Below are 20,383 nucleotides of genomic sequence, written 5' to 3' on the forward strand. Positions count from 1 at the left end.
TATACTTTTTTTCTGACAAGTACTTTATGCAGTGTAAATAAATAAATCTAAATCTATACATATTTAATTTTTTAACCATTTTTAAGATATACGATTTTGAAATTTACAAACATTTTTATGTTTTGAATCGTTTATCTTAAAAAGGATTATTAGAATTTATCCTTTGGTTGATTTTATATATTTTTTCAAATTCTGAAATGCTTTCAAAACTAAAAATCCTAAAAATTTAAAAATTGTCTATTTTGGGCAAATAAGGTTGAGAATTAAAAAAAAAAGAGGCTGGAAAAATATCCTACATAGAAGATTTTTACACATTCTTAGACGTTTTTGAGACATACGATATTGTATAATATACATTTTTGTGCAAACAAAAATAATTTTAAAAATTTTTAGAACTGTTTATTTGCAAAAATGATTGATAATTTAAAATTTGTATAGTTTCTTATTTTTAGGAAAATCTTAGCGTGTGCGACACACTATTAATAAAACATAGTATATAGGAATGTATATAGGTTTAGAAGTAAGGTTTTAGGAATTTCTTTTGTTTGCTTTTTCTTTTGCAAAAAAAAAACAAAAATGTATAGTTTAGATAAATTTTACCAGCATCCAGAAAATTTTAATAATTTTTCCAAATTTATTGAAATGAATTTGAAGAGAAATTAAAAGGTTCTTAAAATTTTTTTTCTCAAAAATTTGCCAATTTGGCTTGCTTTGATATTTTCAACATTTTTAACAAGTTTTAATTTTAAGTTTAAGCTTAACTATTTTAAATTAAAAAGATCTATGATAAATACTATCATTTACAACAAAAACTGAAAAAGCAATTTTTCTTTTTACTTTTTTAGCTTTTTGCTTAAAACTCATTGAAAAAAATTTTTTTTTTATTAAAAATATCTCAAAAACAATTGAAAAATGTACAAGAATTAAAAAGAATTTTTCCAGTTCCCTGTCGAGTTTTTATACCTAAAGTGGTAAAATATATGATTTTTAAATTTGAATATTATGTTTAAAAAAAATTAAATATGTAGGATTTAAAATTAAGCAACTAAAGTGTTTAAAAAAAAATAATTATTAATTTCGAAGATAATAAAACGATAGAGTATTTGAAAAAAGTGAAAAATTCTACTTTAAAAATATTTTTTTAACTGCAATAAATTTCAATTTAAAAACCTTATTTATTCGTCTCAAAATATAGCGAAGACGGTTGAGGCAAAAAATAATGTTTATTTTTTTTTTATATATTACTACATACAAGTACAATAATATAGGTATATTATAATTTCATAAAACATATTTACAATATATTGATAAAACTAGTAAATATAAAAAGTAAAAATAAAACTATTTTTACAATACACGATTCTAAAATCTGCGAATTAAATTTTTAAATTGTTTATTATAAAAATTATTAAAAGAATTAAATAAAAATTTTAAAAATCAACATCTTTAATTTTAAGGAAAATTTCTACTCACGTGTCTACTCTACGTTTATTTCTACTCATTTTCTATATAGAAATTCTAAAAAGAAATTCTAAAAAAGTTATATCTTAAATCTTACCGTTAAAAATTTGAAAAGAAAGTGTAAGAAAACTAACTTAGGAAACAGTTTTTCCAGCTTCAGTTGATTTTCGCAATTTTTTTCCTTTTTTATTTGTTTTTGAAGTGAAAATCATTAAAATTTCCAAAAAAAAATGACTAATTTTAAGATCAAATAACTCAAAAGCCGTTTTCTAAACATTTTTAAAAAATTTCATAAGCTGGATATTTTTCCAGCTTCCAGAAGAATTTAATAATTTTTCTTTTAAAATTAGCCAGTTTAGTTTTCTTGAATATCTTAAACACGGTTAAAATTTGAAAAAAAAGGAAAAATTCAAGATTAAAAAAAAATTTACTTGTTATTTGGAATTAATAAAATTTTAACTTAAGCACACGATTAAAAAAATTTATTTTAAATAATCACAGAATAAGACTTTCCCGTCCACTTTTATAGCTTTTATTTAGAAGCCATTAAGAATTTTTTTATTCAACTCAATTAAGGTTGAAAATATAAAGAAAAAATTAAAGCATTTTTTTTAGTTTCAAGCTAATTTTCGCACTTCTTCCCAATTCTTAACCAATTTCCAAAAACTATTTTTTTTTATTTAATTAATTTGAAGATTGTATGTATATCTTAAAACCGGTTGGAAATTTTGAAAAAATTATTAAAAACCTTTGGCTTAAACCTTTGAACATTGAAAGGCTATTATACAAATTAATTAACTAAATTTAAAATTAACAAATTTGTTGTTTACTAATTAGTAAACAACAAATTTGTTTGAATTCAACATGTGCATAAGGGCAATGGGGATGTTTTGTTTACAAAAAATATTTATCGATTTATGGTTGACACGCATTTTCAAAAGAGGAAATTTTCAGCTATTTATCAACACATATAATAATGTTAAGTTAATTTATTGATGTTTGGTTTTGAGGTTCATAGCAAAAAAAAATTATTATCATTCTTATTCCTAAAACGGCTTCTAAAAAATGTGGAATGTCATCTTGACAAACTCTTTTGTGTTTACATTCGCTATTTGTGAAGTTCTATGTTTTTTCTTTAGTTTTTGGTTGAAAAAAAAAGGTTGGGTCATTTCAGTGTTTTTGTAAAATGCTAATATAGTAAAAACTTGTGCCGTTTGTGCCACACTCTGGGAAAAACCGCGATTTAGGCCGATCTTTTCACAAGTAAATACCGATATTGTGATAACATCATATCAAGGAACAGCCGTCATCATAAACGTAGAACAATAAAAACTTATTAAGAAATCTATAATAATTAAAAAATATTTAATTTCCATAAAAATGCTTTTTATTAGATAAGTACCTTTACTCTTATGAAGTACGTTAAAAAAACGCATAAAGAGATCATAAACGATAATATTGTTTATAATTTAAAGCAGAATCTATTAATAATAAATATTTATCATGTAAATATTTTTTGACGACCTCACTGGTAAAGATTAATTGTGTCGGTGGAATCAACAATGCGATCGAGTGACGTTGCGATGTTGTTGCCTTTTTCTCTAATATAGGGACGTTATCTAAATTAATTTAACTTTGAATGTTTACTTCTTTATAGATTGTTATCTTTGTATCTTATATTTGAAAAAAAATGCTTCATATTTTGTTAGACGAATAGTATTATTTTGCACCTGTCAAAATAAGTGACAAAATTTTATGATATTATAAAGTGTGTTTTTTTCACCATTTCTACGTAAGCATTTGGCATCATTGCATCAGAGATGTTGCAAGCAAACAAACTCCCCATAGTTCCACGGCAATGCTAATTCTTGCCTTTTAATGTTCTAAGGCTTAAACCAACTATTGTCAAACTATATAAAAACAATCGATAACCAGAACATCTCTTCCCATTAAAATACACTTAATTCTAATTCAAATACCGTGCGTTTCATTTCCATTACATGTTCGTTCGGAACGCCAGTTCGTAAATCTCCCCGTGGAAGGTACTCGACCACTGGAAGCTCCAAAACACGGTAAAACCTGCTTGAATTCCTTACGGAAGTTTTCGTTAAGCCACGCGTACAAAAACGGGTTGTAACATGTGGAAGACATAGCCATTTGATGCACTAGAAAAAAAATACTTTTTAAGCAAAATTTCGCCTTTAAGAGAGTTAAACTTACCCAAAAAGAAACTTAAAAAATAATATTCCCATTTAATCATATCCTTATTGAAATCGTTGAAAATATTGACCACATTTAAGGGCAGCCAGGACATAAGGAACACCGCCACCATAGCGATAAGCATACGGTTAGTTCTTCGTTTTCTCTCCCTATCGACTTCCTCTTTTCGGCTGTTTTTTGATCCTGGTTTTGACCTTCAAAGGGCATAAATTATTTCTGTTGGTTCTCACAGATACTGCCAACGATAATGCTTTTTCATTTGGCTTTATAGTGGTAGATTCTTAAAAAAAGTTATGTTTGAACTTTAATAAGCGATTATGGAAAAGCTTTATTCTTTGTGATTTTAATTCAATGAGACTATTTTTAAGGTTGTAGCTTTTATATTTTTAGGTGTTAAAAAAAATCGAGTATGTAAAACAGTATATAAAAATTATTAATCGTCTGGACTATGCCGCTAAGATCAAAGAAAATAGATTATTGTTGGCGCAAACTATATTTGATTATTATTATACTAATCTGCGTCTCTAATCTAGTCTTAGGTGCGGAAATCAATAACAATGTATTTATTTCTATAGGTTAATAACAGAGTAATAGCATTTATTAACTTTAAGTTTTCTCTACGAATCTCTATTGCGCGTGTATTTCTGCACCTAAGAGAGATATTTAATGGAGGTGTATACCTGGCTCGATCATTCAGTTTAATCGACACACAAATGTAGCAGTAGGCCATAATCAAGAAGGGAATTAAAAACTGAAGGGCGGTAGTAATGCCGCCAAAAACCGCCCTCCAAGTCTCCACCGGCCAGTTTTCCTCGCAGAAGTATCGGCTGCTGTTGTTCGGGTCTTTCATGTGTTTCATGTAGATCCCGTATGGGCTGGTGACCACGATGGCGAAGATCCAGATTATGACGATAATTATTACACAGGTGGAGAGTTTCATGCGGGGATGGAAAGGGTAAATTATCACAAAGTATCTGAAAAAAAAATAGAAGGATTAGAGGTGTACTAGAAAGAGCGGTAGAAATTTGGTATATATAGTGCCCATAAGGAAGAAGATGATAGTGTATTAGTTCTTAATTTACTTTTGAGTTTTTGATTTTTTCTTGAAATTAAACAGTTTTTTAAATGCATCTCCATGAGCCTTCATCTGCTTGGAAAAAATCAATGTCTTTTTCCAGTAAGTCAAAAAGCCTCTTTGTAGGTACCTTGAGGCATTTTTTCAATATTTTGTCTATAATTAATTCTTTGTCAATAATCAGAATTATTTCAACTACATAAAAACACACTTTCATGTAGATGAAAATTTTCCTTTTTTTTTCAGGTAGGTGAACAAAAAAAGAAAGTGTATTTTTTATTTGATTAATTTGTCTCGAGAAATTTATTTAATTAATGGTTTACACGAACTTAGTCTTTATTTAACAGGAAATTGCTAAAAAGATAATAAAGAATAAGCCAAAAGAAATAACAAATATTAAGGATGTACTAAATAAAAAGAAAGAGTGTAAGACAATATAAAAAAAAATAAAAATCTAAGCATAATATGAACAAAACAATTTTTGTATGAATATCTTAAAACAAAGATACTCTATAAATAAAATAGACATAAATAATTGAAATCAAAGCATTAAACTTACAAACCTAAAATAGACTAAGAAGTAAACGTCAAAAATATAAAAGTATAATAAGATGCATAAAAATAATTAAAATAAGACTAAAACTAAGGTCCACAAATAAAATGTAAAAGTATAAATATAAAACAAGACAACTACTCTACTATGTGTAATTATATCCAAAATATGAATTAATTAGTTAAATGTTTATTGAGCTTGTATACTGAAGAGACTTTCACAGATTTTATTTCATTACGCTAAAATTATCTTTTCGGGATTTTTCTTAAAATTTTATATATGTTTTTTTAATTTTCTGTAATTAATAATTATAATTTGTTTTTAATATACGTTAATGACTAAGCTCTCTATCACTGCATGGACTAGTGGTTCAGTTTGCCGATGATACTACAATTCTGTGGCATAACAAAGATCAAAAAGTAGTCAGATCTCTCATAGTAGAGGACCTTCACAAAATTAAAGAGTGGTGCATCTGCAATCAGCTTGTATTCAATGTTGATAAGACTTTTGTTCTGGGCTTTAAGTGTAATGTAGAGGGTTTTTTGTTTGATGAGCAGAGCCCACTACATGGTAGGGATTATTGTCGATTTCTCGGCCTCTTCATTGATGAGAGTTTAAGGTTTGACAACCACGTTTTGGGCCTCGCTGCTAAACTTTCTTCTGGTTGTTTTGCAGTCAGGGTTGCCAGGCATGAGTTGGGGGAGTTGTTTGCTCGTTCAGTTTATTTCGCCTTAATAGACTCTCATATCCGTTATGGGTTGCCATTTTGGGGTTTGTGCTCCAAGGGACTCCTTAACATAATTTTTACTATTCAGAAAAAAGCATTAAGGTATTTGTGTGGTGTTGGTCTGAGAGTCTCTTGTAAACCTCTTTTTATAGCTGAAAGTCCGTAAGTCCACCATCCTGCACCAGTCATAATACTCGTCAAGTGGGCAACTTATCTCTTCCAATTCCCACCTCCTCACTTACGAGAAAGTCTCTTATATTTATTAGTCGTAAAATATTTAATCATATTCCTTTTTCGATTAGGACTGTTACAGACCTTAAAAAATTTAGGAGAGAACTAAAGAAATTAATCTTACCAAAAGTTTACTACAGCATTAAAAAGTATTTTAACATTTAAAGACTATTTTACCGACATCATTATAATATTTCAAATTCATTATATATCTGTTGATCAGATTTATTTTTTTTTATTATTCTTGTTTTATGTTGGTTCTCGCCTTTTCTTTTCTTCTTTTTTGGTTTTTTCTTTTATTATATAAAATATGCTTCTATGTATGTACAATCAAAATCGATTCTGTAGTCTGTTTTTATCCTGCATCCTGTACAACCAAATAAATACTTGTATTATGAATTCTAGGATTAGGAAGCTTTCAGCACAAGTTTGTAAACTTAGCAAATAAAGTATATTTTGACTTTGACTAATTTATTTTTTTTCCTTTTTTCTATGCAATTAAATACACTTTTTTCTGTTACCTTTTCAATTTTACTGCCTGGAATTTATTTTTTTGACTATCATAGAATCATCACTTATCATTGTCTAAATACCGTTCTATAACCTGTCCTACTTACCTCAAAAATGAAAAAAAAAAATTTGTTGTTTTGTTTTCCCAAAACCAATTTTTCCTTTTTTTAGGCAGTCAAAAAAGGCGCTTTCTAGGTACTTAAAGAGATTTTTTTACATTTTCGCACTTCCTAGAATTAATTATTACTCAATATTCATGCTTACAGTTAAAGGAATTTTTTTTCCATATATTCTAGCGAAAAATTGAGCTGCATAAAAGAGCATGTCTATGTAGTTGAAATAAGCTTCCAGGATGAATAAACGCCTTTCAAGTTCACAGAATAAATGTTTTTAACTGCATAGAATAAAAAAATATATTTTCCAGACAATTAAAGGCTTCTAGACTATTAAAGAGCATTAAATACTTGAGAGTATTCAAAGAAAAAATTTCATCAGCCTAAAAGAGCATTTCTAGGTAGTTGAATTGAGCTAAATGGCTTCTAGGATCAAAGTGTATTTTTATAGGCAGTTTAAGGCTCGCAGGCTATTAAAAGACATTAAGTGCTTAAAAAAACAGTTTTAACTAATTGAGAGTAGAAATTAAAATTTTCACTGATAGTTTTTTATCAGTTAAAAGAATTTTAGCTTTAAAATATTTTAGAGAAAAATTCAACTGCCTAAAAAAGCATTTCTACGTAATTAAAAAAAGCTTTTAGGATGAGTAGGAATTAATTTCAGGCAGTACGAAAAGATAAATATGACTTTCAAGTGTCTAGAAAGATACTTTTGTTGACTGCTAGAAAAAAGAGAGATAATTTTTTTTCTCATTCTTGAGGGAGTAGAAAAGGCTATAAAATAAAATGGCTTATTGCCTCTTTTGCCTACTTCTTTAGATAATGATAAGTGATACTTCTATAATAGTCAAAATAATTACTTTCAGGCAGTAAAAATGATTTTTAAGGGTCCAGAGTTTTTTTTACTGCATACAAAAAATTAAAATTAATTGTATTTTTTTTTAGTAATTATTAAAATAATTATTAATTTTACACACAATTCAAAAGAAATATATGTATAAAATTTGAAAATAAATCTCAATAAGTTAATGACTTTAAACTTCGTTTTCGAGACAATTTAATCAAATAAAATATTTGGATTAAGTTCAAATATCCAAATGAAGTTGCAGTAATTAGAACTAATGTAAATAATACAATTTAACTAAAGTAATAATAACTAGTGTGAAACTGGCTTTTAACTACCTGGAAAAAAATAAGTTTCTAAAAAAATTTTATAGCCACTTAAAAAATTTTCAAAATTGATTAAGCTTTAACTACATTTCTAAGCTGTAAAGAAAATATAATTTTTTAGGTAAATGATAGAATAAATTCTTAATTACTTTTAGGATATAAGAAATGGCTTCAAATGGCTCTTTGGAAAATGAGAAAAATTTTGGAAAACATAATATTTCATATGAACTAGAATAAGAACTCGAAAAATTATCAAGATACTGGTCATACCCTTCTATAAAAGGTAAAAACACAAAATCTACAGCATCACAAATATATATATCATTCTTAAGAGATTAAAAAACGTTATAAAACGTTTTATTGTCTTTTTTTGGCATACTTAGCTAACGATGACAAGTGTTTTTTTTAGTAGTTAAAATAATTTCCAGATAGTAAAAATGTCTAGACAGACACTTTTTGACTGCGAGAAAAAAATTGAATTTTCCCAGGCAGTTGATGGTTCATTTTAGATATTATTTAATTTCCAAAAAAAAATCCAAAATTTAAGTAAAGTAATTATTGGAGGTAAATATTTCTTTATTCTCTCGGACTCCGACTGCTTAAGAGAAAAAGAAGTTAGGCAAAAGTTTCTTTAAGAACATAAAATATAAAAAAACCCTGAATCTGAGAAGGAAAACCTGAAGAAAATAAATACAATAAAAAGAAAAAGGAAAAGCAACTTGAACCTCCTAAAGCAAAAGTTCAATATAGAAGTTACAAACCTCTACAAACTAAAGTTTTTTTGAAAATTATTTATAAAGTCAAATGTTAAGGAAATGAAAAAGGCTCCCAAAGGATTTGAATTATTCTTTTTTTTTATAATATATATTAAATATCTAAACGCATTTGAGATGGTTGCAAAACTCTAAAAACAAAAGTTTTTTGGTAAAAAATTATAATAATTGATGTTAAAAAATATAAAGGGCTATAACTCCTAACAGCTATAAGGAAAAGTTTTATCCATATCCTTTGACAGTTTTATTAACAACATTTATAACATCTAACTCAATAAGTGTTAATAAAAAAACTTTCGTTTATAGAGGTTTACAACCATTTCAAATCCGTTTAGATATTTATTATATATTATAGAAAAAAGTTTAATTCAAATTCTTTAGCAGTTTTCCTTTTAATTCATTTTTACAAAAAAACCTTAGTTTGTCGGGGTTTATACCCACTATAAACCGATTTAGTTATCCATTGGTAATATCTACACAATAAATTATTAAAACTCCTTTGGAATTTCAAGAGATACGGGCATTATATTGATTAAATACCAATGGGCGCGGACTATAAATAGGTCGCTGGCGTTCTCAATTTGGTCACTGGATATCGACCAGACACCTAGCTACCTTCATTTTTCACACATTATTTTTGCGGCATTTCGGGTTTTAATAAGCAATAATTTTGCTAGATTGTAAAAATATTATTGTTTACACATTTTTATTAATACTTTCCCTAAAAGAAATGGAAGCTTAATTTTGGTATCCAATAGTTAATAGATACTTCACAAATATGTCCTCTTTTATAATATTGTAACAGAAGGATCACACCATTGACATCTAACTCGCCTGTGAAATGAACGATTTGAATTTCCTTTTTCCCAATATATGTGGCCCACTTTAGACTTATTTATCATTTGTTAAGATGTTGCAAGCAAACAAACTGCCGATAGTGTCATGGCAATACTAATTCTAGCCTTTCAATGTTCTAAGGTTTTAATAAGCTTAATTACAATAATGTAGCCCAATTTAACCGACTTTATAACTCATACAGGGTGTCCCAACACTATTTTCCCCAACTTTTTTTCATCCCTGTATATGATATGAATAAAAAATTAAGATAAAAAGTGTTAGTTTGGAAATACTCATTTGTTGAAAGTAAATATACAGAGCATCTCAAAAACAAACGCCATGTATATTTTACCAAATTTTTATTCTTTATTTAATTCTACTTAAAAAATGTATAATACACTTTACGTTAATTATTGATGGTTTTCGAGTTAAGTTTCTCTAGTAGAACGACGTAGTACCAGTACGTAGTTAGTATGTGGTTTAACAAGATGGTGCTCCACAGACTGTATCAAATTTCTTTAACTATAGATATAGAAGGTACTGGATCGGAAATAAAGGTTCTGGTGGCCAGCCCGGTCACCAGACTTACCACCGCCAGAGTTTTTCTTGTGGGAATATTTAAAGGACCAAGTTTACATTGAAGAGCTAACAAATTTATAGGATTTAAACAACAAAATTACACGTGCTTGTAAAGTAATTCCGGCAAAAATAATAAGAAGCGCCTGTACTAATAAAAAAGTGCGAACTGTATCAAACCGAGAACTATCAGCAGTTTAAACATTTACTAAAAGTTTTTTTAAATTATTCTAGTTCTATAAACGTTTTTAACTGTTTTAATACTAGATTGAACAAGAATTAAATAATATCATCATAATAATCAATTATCTCAATTCTTTTTTTTCATATCATATAAAGGGGCGAAAAAAAAATCGTGTGTAATTAGAGTTGAGACACCCTGTATATAAAATAATTTCGGATTTTCACACACATTGTACATTTAGATATTAACTTACCTATCGATAGCAATTGACATTAAAGTAAGCGTTGAAATGTAAACGCTGGCTCCTTGGGCGTAGGGCACCAAATGGCAAATAACCCCGCCGAAAATCCACTTTCCCAATAAAGTATACAAAGGGGTAAACGGTACAGCTAGAACGCACAACAGTATATCACTCAAGGCCAAATTCGTGATAAATAAATTAGTCACTGTTTGCATCGCCTTGTTCCTAAACACTACGAAACACACTAAAACGTTCCCGAATAATCCCACGATGAAAATGGTAGTGTACACTATGAAAAATAACACTTGCACCCCCTTCTTGTCTATTATGTCCAACTTTTGGGCGTTAGTAACATTAAGGACGTCCGCTAACGGTATTTTATCCATGGTTGTCTACTTATGGTTCTCGGTTCGTTGTTGAATTTAAGGCCTTTCTTGCCATATTAAGGTTCTTTTGGGTTCCGATGACATTTTTACTTTAAAAGCTTAAATTCTTTTGGTAAACAAACACGAGATGATGGCGCACTGATGTTGGCAGCATTCGGTCCATATTAGCACCTGAAATAAGTGAAAAATACGTTATTAGAAAATGTTTGGCTTGTTTACAGTTTTATGGTAATTTTGAATCTCCGATAGATCCCTAATGTGATTTGCGAGTACGTGTTAATTGACTTAACAAATTGTTATTTTAAATTATTTTATTTTTAGCGTCTGTTATATGAAGTGTCCTAGAACTAATAAATATTAAAAAAATATTAATTTAAAAATATAATATCTTTTGGCAAAAATGTTCGTTTATGTACGATAATTACGGCAACAACCACTTCAATTCTCCACTAAATCTGAAATTATTATTAAAATGATCTTTCTCATGAAACTACAGAGTATTTCCTAAAGAAAACTTCCTACCATAGTTCCTCTAAATCCAGGATAATTTTAAGCATTCCAGGCAGTTGAAGTAACTTCTAGATATACGTTCAACTGCCTATAACTTTTGATATATAATTTAATTTTATTAGTAATTTCAGGTAATTAAGGCAGTTCAACAGTTCAGTCTCAATTGACTGAGATTGAAAATAAAACAGATTTTATGATTATATGGTCCATATAACTTCCTGGAATTCTTGATCCTTCCTTCTATCCTATTTATAATTCCAGGCAATTAAATCCGTCAAACAGTTGAGTCTGAATTGTCTGGGATATGAAGAAAAAACAGGGTTTACGACTTAATAGTCCCCATAATTCCGGTATATTTTTTAGAATTTCAGGCAATTGAGGTAATTCCTAGACGTCGATTCAGCTACCTGTAATTCTCGATTAATGATTTTATTTTACTTGTAATTCCAGACAGTTAAGACAGTCCAACTGTCTAATTAACTGATCAACTGTCTTAATTAACTGAGATATTAAAAAAATCAGGATTTATGACGATATAGTCCCTATAATTCCAGGATATTTTTGAGAATTTCAGGCCGTTGAGGTAATTTGTAGAAGTAGGTTAAACTGTCTAAAATTCTTGATTTACGATTTTATTTTATTTATAATTCCAGTCAATTAAGTCAGTCAAGCAGCTCAGTGTCAATTGCCTGAGATAGAAAAAAAAGGTTTTGTGACAATATACTATCTCTAATTCCAGAATATTTTTTGGTTGAGTTTCAGGCAATTGAGGTAATTCCTGGATATGGCTTCAACTGCCTGGAATTCTTAATCCATGATTTTATTTTATTAATAATTCCAGATAGTTAAAGCAGTCTAATAGCTTAGTCTCAATTGCCGAGAATAGAAAAGAAAAACAAAACTTACGACTTATTACTCCCTATTATTTCGGGATATTTTTGGGAATTCTGGGTAGTTGAAGTAATTCCTAGACATGGGTTCATTTGCTTGTAATTCTTTATTCATGATTTTATTTTATTTGTAATTTTAGACAGTTAATGCAGTCCAACAGCTTAGTTCCCATTAAATGAGATTGGTAAAAAAAAAGGTTTTCTGGCGATATAGTCCCTATAACTCCAGATATTTGGGAATCACAGACAATTGACTAAGATTGAAAAAAAACAGGATTTTTAACGATATAGTGCCTATAACTCCAGGATATTATTGGGAACTCCAGGCAGTTCAGCTAATTTCTAGACGTAGGTTGAATTGCCTCTAATTTTTGATTTATAATTTTATTTTATTTCTAATTTCCAAACAATTAAAGCAGTTCAACAGCTCAGTCTCAATTGCCTAGAATAAAAGAAACGAACAAGATTTATGACAATATAGTCCCTATATTTCCAGAATATTTGTGGGCCCAGTTCCAGGCAGTTGAGGTTATTCCTGGACCTCGGCTCAATTGCCTGTAATTCTTGATCAATGATTTTATTTTGTATGTAAATCCAGTTATGGCAGTCTAACAGCTCAATCTCAATTGCCTGAGATTTGAAAAAAAAAAAGAATTTATAAATATATAGTCTCTATAACTCCAAGATTTATTTGTAAATTCCAGGCAGTTAAGGTAATTCCTAGACGAAGATTCAGTTGCCTGTATTTCTTGATTCATGATTTTATTATATTTGTAATTCCAGACAGTTAAGACAGTCCAACAGCTCAGACTCACTTCACTGGGATTAAACAAAAATAGGATTTATGACGATATAGTCCCTCAAATTCTGGGATATTTTTGAAAATTCCAACCGGTTGAGATAATTCTTAGACGTAGATTTAATTGCCTGTAGTTCCAGGAAATTAAACCTGTGTTTCCAGGATATTTTGGGGTCAAGTTCTGGGCGTTGAGGTAATTTCTAGAACTAGATTCAACTGCCTGCAATACTTGATCTATGATTTTATTTTATTGGTAATTCCAGATAGTTAAGACAGCCCAACAACGCAGTCTCAATTGACGGGGACTTAAAAAAAAATAGGATTTAAGACTTAATAGTCCATATAATTCCGGGATACTTTTTAGAATTCTGGGCAGTTCAGGTAATTCCGAGATGTAAAATCAATTGCCTGTAATTCTTGATTCATGATTTTATTTTATTTGTAATTTCCAGGCAATTAAATCACTACAACTCAGTCTCAATTGACTGGGATTAATAAAAAAAAACAGGATCTACCACTTAATAGTCCCTATAATTCCTGAATATTTTTTGGGGAATTCTGTGCAGTTGAGGTAATTCCTAAATGTGGAAACAATTTCCTGTAATTCTTATTCCATGATTTATTTTTATTCATAATTTCAGACCGTTAAAGCCTAAATTGCCTGAGATTGAAAAAAAAAACAAGATTTATGGCAATATAGTCCCTATAATTCCATGATATTTTTGCGAATTTCAGGAATTTGAGGAAATTCCTAAACAAAGGTTTGACTGCCTGTAATTCTTCATTCATAATTTTATTTTATTTGTAATTTCAGCCAGTTAAGGTAGTCAAATACTTCAGTCTCAATTTCCTGGAATTTGAAAAAAAAACAGGACTTATGACTTAATAGTCCCTATAGCTATATGATATTTTTAGGATTTGTAGGCAGTTGAAGTAACTCTTAAACATGCGTTCAATTGTCTATAATTCTTTATCCATTATTTTATTTTATTTGTAATTCCAGTCAATTGTTTCATTTAAACGATTTAGTATGAATTGCCTGGGATTTAAAAAAAAAACAGGATTAACGACTATTTTATAATTCCAAAATGATTTTGGGAATTCCAGGCAGTTGAAGCAACTCCTAGACGATTTATGATTTAATTTTGTTTGTAATTTTAGACAATTAAGGCAGTTCAACAGTTTAATCTCAATTGCTTAGGATTAAATAAAAAAACAGGATTTATGACGATATAGTCCTTATAATTCGAGAATATTTTTGGGTCGAGTTCCAGGCAGTTGAGGTAATTCCTGGACATTGGTTCAACTGCCTGGAATTCTTGATGTACGATTTTATTTTATTTGTAATTCCAGTCAATTGGGTCACTCAAACAGCTCTGTCTCAATTGCCTGGGATTTGACCTAAAAGAGATTTACGACTTTATAGTCCTTATAGATCCAGGATGTTTTTGGGAATACCAGGCAGTTAAAGGAACTTCTGGACGTATTTTTGTGATTTCAGATAGTAAAAGCAGCTCAACAGCTCAGTCTCAATTGTCTGGAATTTAAAAAAAAACAGGATTTATGACGATATTGTCTTTATAATTCCAGGATATTTTTGGTTTGAGTTCCAGGCATTTAAGGTAATTCCTGGGTTCAGCTGCCTGGAATTCTTGATAAATGATTTTATTTTATTTGTAATTTGTAATCATTCTTATTTAAAGAATGGTTGCTCTAATGTGTGGTTAAGTCATTTTAAAATGAAAAAAATTATTATTGACAATAAATCTGATTTTATGATTAACAATAAGGTAAAGGTCGATATTTTAAAGGTCGTTTTGTTCATATATCTTTTTTATATATCGTTTCTTTTTTTATATATCGTTTTGTTGCTTTTACAAGGTTATTTTAAAATTATCTAAAGATTGGCGCGTCCGTTGTTAAAGTTCACTTAAATCATTGCTATAAAGATATTTTCACTTAACCTTTATTTGACCTCAAGAGAACAGTTTTCAAGCATTTGACTTCGTCAAGGACAAAAAGTCAGATACCAGTTTGAACGTAAAACTTTTACCAGTTTGTCTTTATCGGTTTTTAGATTAGGTATAAGTTGTATTTCAATAATCTTTGGTTGACTAATAATTATTGATTGGCTAGAGGCAAGTCGAATCTATTAGTGAGTATAATGAACAAAATCGTCTCTTCACGAGCATTATTTTCAAGTTTATTAATGTTTTTCCTCAAGAGCTGTCACATTTCTTTATGCGTCTTTTTAATTTCCCTATTGTTTTTTTTTAATTTTATTTGTTTTCTTTACATTTTTTTATGTTTAGCTGCTGTAATAGAGTTTGAAATATTTATACTTCGAATCTAACTCAATGTGCTAAGTCTTGTATTACTATTGATAACCATGAAAATAATTTGCTTAAAAGGAAAAGTTTGGTCATCAATCCTCCGCAACTATCAAAAGCGTCGCTTTAAGTGAAATAAAAAAATGACAACACATTTATTGAATTTCTTTTCAAAATATTAATTTCTTAAACTACTAATTACAAATAAATTGAAATTTTTTACTAACATTCTCTCAGGATGGTGTTTGAATATTTCTCGTATGTTCCAAAATAAGAAAAATAAATCAAATTTCATATTACATTCACATAACTGAAATTACCAGTACGTGATTCGTTTATATGCGCCATCCGCTGGAATCGCTACTATTCTTCAAGAACTCAACTTTTATCCCCGCATATATTTAGACATAAAACTATACGATATTACACGCATTTCGTCTGCCAGTGCTAAAATGTAATTCACCATTTATAAATTTCATAAAAGAATCTATAAATGGCTCGTAAAATAATAGAACCCATAAAATCAAGTGTATATGGTGATATTTTTTGAGTTTTTTCTGCTGTTAATGTGATTACGATTTATCGATTTATTTATAAAAGAAAATCAATACGTATATACATGTTTGCTGTAAAACAAAATGGTTACTATCCGTAGTTTTGATGTTAGATAACTTTAAAGGTTCTTCAGGGATTAATTTGAGCTTTAACCCCTTACTGCATGATTTTTTATTTTAAGTTGAAAAAATTATATGTGATAGTTTATGCCTTAAGATTAAGTAGAAAAATATTTAAACAAATTAATAATGTTTTGTTATTAATAAAATTTTTCCAAAGAAAAGAAAATATAAAAATTTCCAGAAAACGTATTTATTCAAAAACATCATAAGTATATCAAAAAATATTTTAACTAAATATAAACCTTAAGAATATTTAATTATTCCAGGTGGAAACGGCGAAAACAATTTCGATCTTTATTTAAACACAACCTGACATTACACTTTTCACACGTAATTTGGGTTTTACCCTTACGCTCAGGAAATTTGCATCTCTGTCGATCTTCATACCACTCAGGAGGATGGGCCACTTTATCGCGACGAATTTCTTAAGCTGGTATTTGCGCAAAAGGATATTTCCTTTTTTTTAATTCTAGTTGTGGCTGAAGTGCGCAACTAGGTTTGTCTCCCTTTTTTGATATTACATCAAGAATTTCCGCCAATCCAAGTTTGAACTCAGCCATTGGCAAATAACATTCGTCAGAATTCGTACTTATGACCGATCTTCTCCATAATATCCAACTGTTACAATATAACATGTCGAGAAAATGAAAAAAAATTCTTAGGTAAAATTTTTTTTGATCTTATTAGTATTCTATAATAGCCTAGCATAGAATCCAAAAGATCCACACCGCCAATATAATTATTGTATACTTTTATACACTTTGGACGAGGGATCATAATGTGCTTTTTTTCCTTTCTACAAAATCTCTGCACTTCAGAAATAGGTTGATTGCCTACATAGGTTGATATTGTAGTAACTATTTTATTATCAAACCACGAAACTACAGACATATCTGTATCATCCACTCGAGCCACTTTTTCAACAACCGTGCCCCTTCCTTTTTTTTTCATTGTAGATTCCTTAGGAAAATCAAAATCCGGAATTCGATTTTTGTGAACAGTACCAAGAGGCAAAATGCCCTCTTTGCTGAGATAAGCAAGTAGTGGAAGGCTCGTAAACTAATTATCAAAAAAAACTTTGTAATTTTTATTCCTTGGAACTGACTCTGTCATTTTTACTACCACATTACTACTTGCTCCAAGATCTGGTTGATGAGCCTGCAAAGCTTATCAAAAGCTTGTGAAAAGCTTATCATAGTCAGGTTCATCACGATGGTGTTGCTGTTTTGTATTATCATTGAAGTGAATAAAACGTTTTATTTCTTCAAATCTAGCTTCGCTTATTGCAGTAATACCCAAGGTACTGCTCCAATAAGTTCTAGTAGATGGCAGATGTGCTACAGACATATATATGCAAATTCCAATAAAAATATTTATTTCTTCCTTGCTTATATTTGCTGGTTTTTCAGGCCTACATTGGATGGCATATAAATTAGTCTGTTCCGCTATATACACCAATATTGCATCAGTAAAAAAAAACTTGGAACCACCTTGTTTGTTTTCTTTTTCTTGTACGCTGCAGCTAGGGTTGAAAGGGAAACATCATCTTCACTATCAGAATAATCGGTTTCACAAATTATGACACCCTCAACTTCTCTCTCAATCTGTTCATCTTCGCTGGACTCTTCCAATAAATCTTTAGAAAATAGTGTTCTGTTTTGATAAAGGTTGTCATCTGACAAATTTTCATCTTCACTACCACTTTGATTTGGAATATCAACAGTTTTGGTACCGTAAAACCGTTTTGGATCCATCTAAAAAAATAAATGATTTTTTCCTTTACTGCAAGTTGCGTCAAATATGGCACAAGTAAATAAATGACAAAAAATTGCATTGAAGGGCGTAATTATACCCACATTACATGAATAAATACTTACCAAAACATAGATAATTTTACAAACAAAAAAAAAAGATTTTTATGTGTTTTATGATCACTTTAACTTTGTAAATAAACGTTGTAACACGTGGATGCCGCTGGCGACTAAACAAGATTTGACCTAATTCATAAAATAAGCGCTAAGCGGCGACAATATTAATTAAAAATAAAGAAGCGAAGGTGCCAAATATGGGACAAATTGCGGTCGCGGCATAAAACCACAATGCCTGTTTAAAACTTAGGTTTATGTTCCAAATTTGGCACAGTATGCGGTAAGGGGTTAAAAAACATTCTGAAACGCTTTTTTTATGAGGTACAGCAGTTTAAATCTTAGTTTTTAAAAAATTTTAGCTTTAGTGGGTCATATAACTTAAAAAGTTTTAGGTAGATCAGCTAAGATTCTAAATAAACATGTAAACAAGCACTATCTTCCTTAAAACTCTGAAATTCAAATAATAAATAATTTTTTTCAAAAAATCGTTATGTTGTCTATTTTTGTAGCTTTTATCAATGTCCCGTTAAAAAAATTGAAATTCCTAAGAAAAAATATTTTTCATCATATTTTCTTAATATTTTCATAATATCTTCACTTAATAAAAAAACCCTTTAATAGTTTCATTGAATTTACTCTAAGAATTTATACATATAAATGGCATTAAGAAACCTTTAAGAGAGGATGATATATTTTCACTGATGACACCGCTAATATTACAAATGGGGAGGGGACAATAGGAATAGTGTAAAAAAACAGGCAGAGACCGCAATTTAAAAGTTAAAAAAATGGCTTTTTTTCTTTCCACTCTTGCTCTGCCTGATTTTCAGGAACTTATAATACATGAAACCCAATGCAGTTGTGATAAAAATTGTAACTGCTCTCAAATTAGTTGCCAGAGCATCATTATTAAAATACCTAGTAGTAATATTTCATGAAAATTTAAAGTAGAGGGATCATGTCAACTATGTTACTAAAAAAATTAGAAAACTAATCTACACATTTTTTGAAGTATGGAATATTTTACCCTTCAAGACTCTAAAAATGACTTATTATGCTCTTGTCGAATCAATCTTAAATTATGGTATTGTTGTTTGGGGTAATGCGGGTTCATCAATACTTTCAAAGTGGCACGTATTACAAAAAAGGTTTTAAAAATTTTTTAAAGTTTAAAAATTATAATTTTTTTTAAATAGGAGGCACCCCACAGACTAAGTATCAAGAAGTAATGTGTTTAACCTGGAACAATTGTATATTAAATCAATTGTCAAATTTGTTTTATGTTGTGTTTTGATAATAATATTTTGGTTGAATAATTACCTACTTCAAAGAAGAATTAGAGCACGAATTAAATACTAGATATGTAGGACACGAAAATGTTGCTCTGCAGAACCCCAAAATATGCGCGATGGCAGAATCATATTTATTGTGTAGGCTTTAAAGGATTTAATGACCTGCCTGACAACTTTAAGGTTGAGAGTTACTTTAAAGCCAAGTCTAAGATTACTGAATGAATATTAGACAATAATTATAGAATCTCTTACCTGGTTTAAAATACATATTCTTTTATCATTATTATTGAAGTGGGTTTATCTTTTTTTGAGGATAGGTAAACGATATTTGTGTATTTAGTATTACAACCTCCTATGGTAAATTATTTATCTTGAGGTTCATAAACAATATTTTGAGTATAATTGTATACGAAATAGTTAGAAAATTGTAAACTTATATTGGCTAGGGATCTAATTCAATATATATTTAGGTGAATTTTATTTAAGTTACTGGGTATTTTTATGCTTGAATTTAACAATTTATTGACTTGAATTTATCAATTTAGTAATAAGTAGAGAAAAATTGTATTATACAAGGTGTCCCAAAAATCAGTGATAAGCCGAAAACAGACCAGATGATCAGGGATTCAAAAAAAATATTTAAAAAAATCGCTCTTGAGTACTTTAAAAATGATAGGTATTTATAGAAAACTGAAAAAAATTGATACCCTTTGTTTATATTTAAGAAATTATCAGATTTTTGCTCAACTTGTATTAAAAATTGTGTCTTTTGACCATCATTTCCCAACTTTAACTAACTGTCCTGGAAAAGAAAATTACATCACTGTTTGGCAAGTGACTTCAAAAATTGGCGTATCTAATCTAGATTTAAAAATGGTAAGATACTTGCTAGATTTTTGGTTCATTAGGGGTGTATTTTTTTAGTACATAGTCAAATGTCTGCCGCTACTCTGAACTGAG

The 20,383-nt window shown here is 29.1% G+C and overlaps 1 protein-coding gene across 2 annotated transcripts in view; it reads right to left on the reverse strand.

The window, feature by feature from the left end:
- Nucleotides 1-20,383, reverse strand: part of LOC126739512 (prolactin-releasing peptide receptor-like) — a 211,830-nt gene that overhangs the window by 48,677 nt on the left and 142,770 nt on the right. Inside the window, exons 2-5 of one of the 2 annotated variants that reach the window (XM_050445251.1) lie at nt 10,684-11,228; nt 4,362-4,655; nt 3,682-3,875; nt 3,462-3,626 (exon numbers count right to left, since the gene is read on the reverse strand). In XM_050445251.1, the coding sequence (XP_050301208.1) occupies nt 3,462-3,626; nt 3,682-3,875; nt 4,362-4,655; nt 10,684-11,057 (1,027 nt within the window). In that variant the 5' untranslated portion in view covers nt 11,058-11,228. Of the gene's footprint in view, nt 1-3,440; nt 3,627-3,681; nt 3,876-4,361; nt 4,656-10,683; nt 11,229-20,383 lie in introns of both variants that reach the window. The other variant, XM_050445250.1, reaches the window with a different exon arrangement.

The sequence above is a fragment of the Anthonomus grandis genome, chromosome 8, assembly GCF_022605725.1.
Source record: "Anthonomus grandis grandis chromosome 8, icAntGran1.3, whole genome shotgun sequence".
In the NCBI taxonomy this organism is placed as follows: Eukaryota; Metazoa; Arthropoda; class Insecta; order Coleoptera; family Curculionidae; genus Anthonomus; species Anthonomus grandis.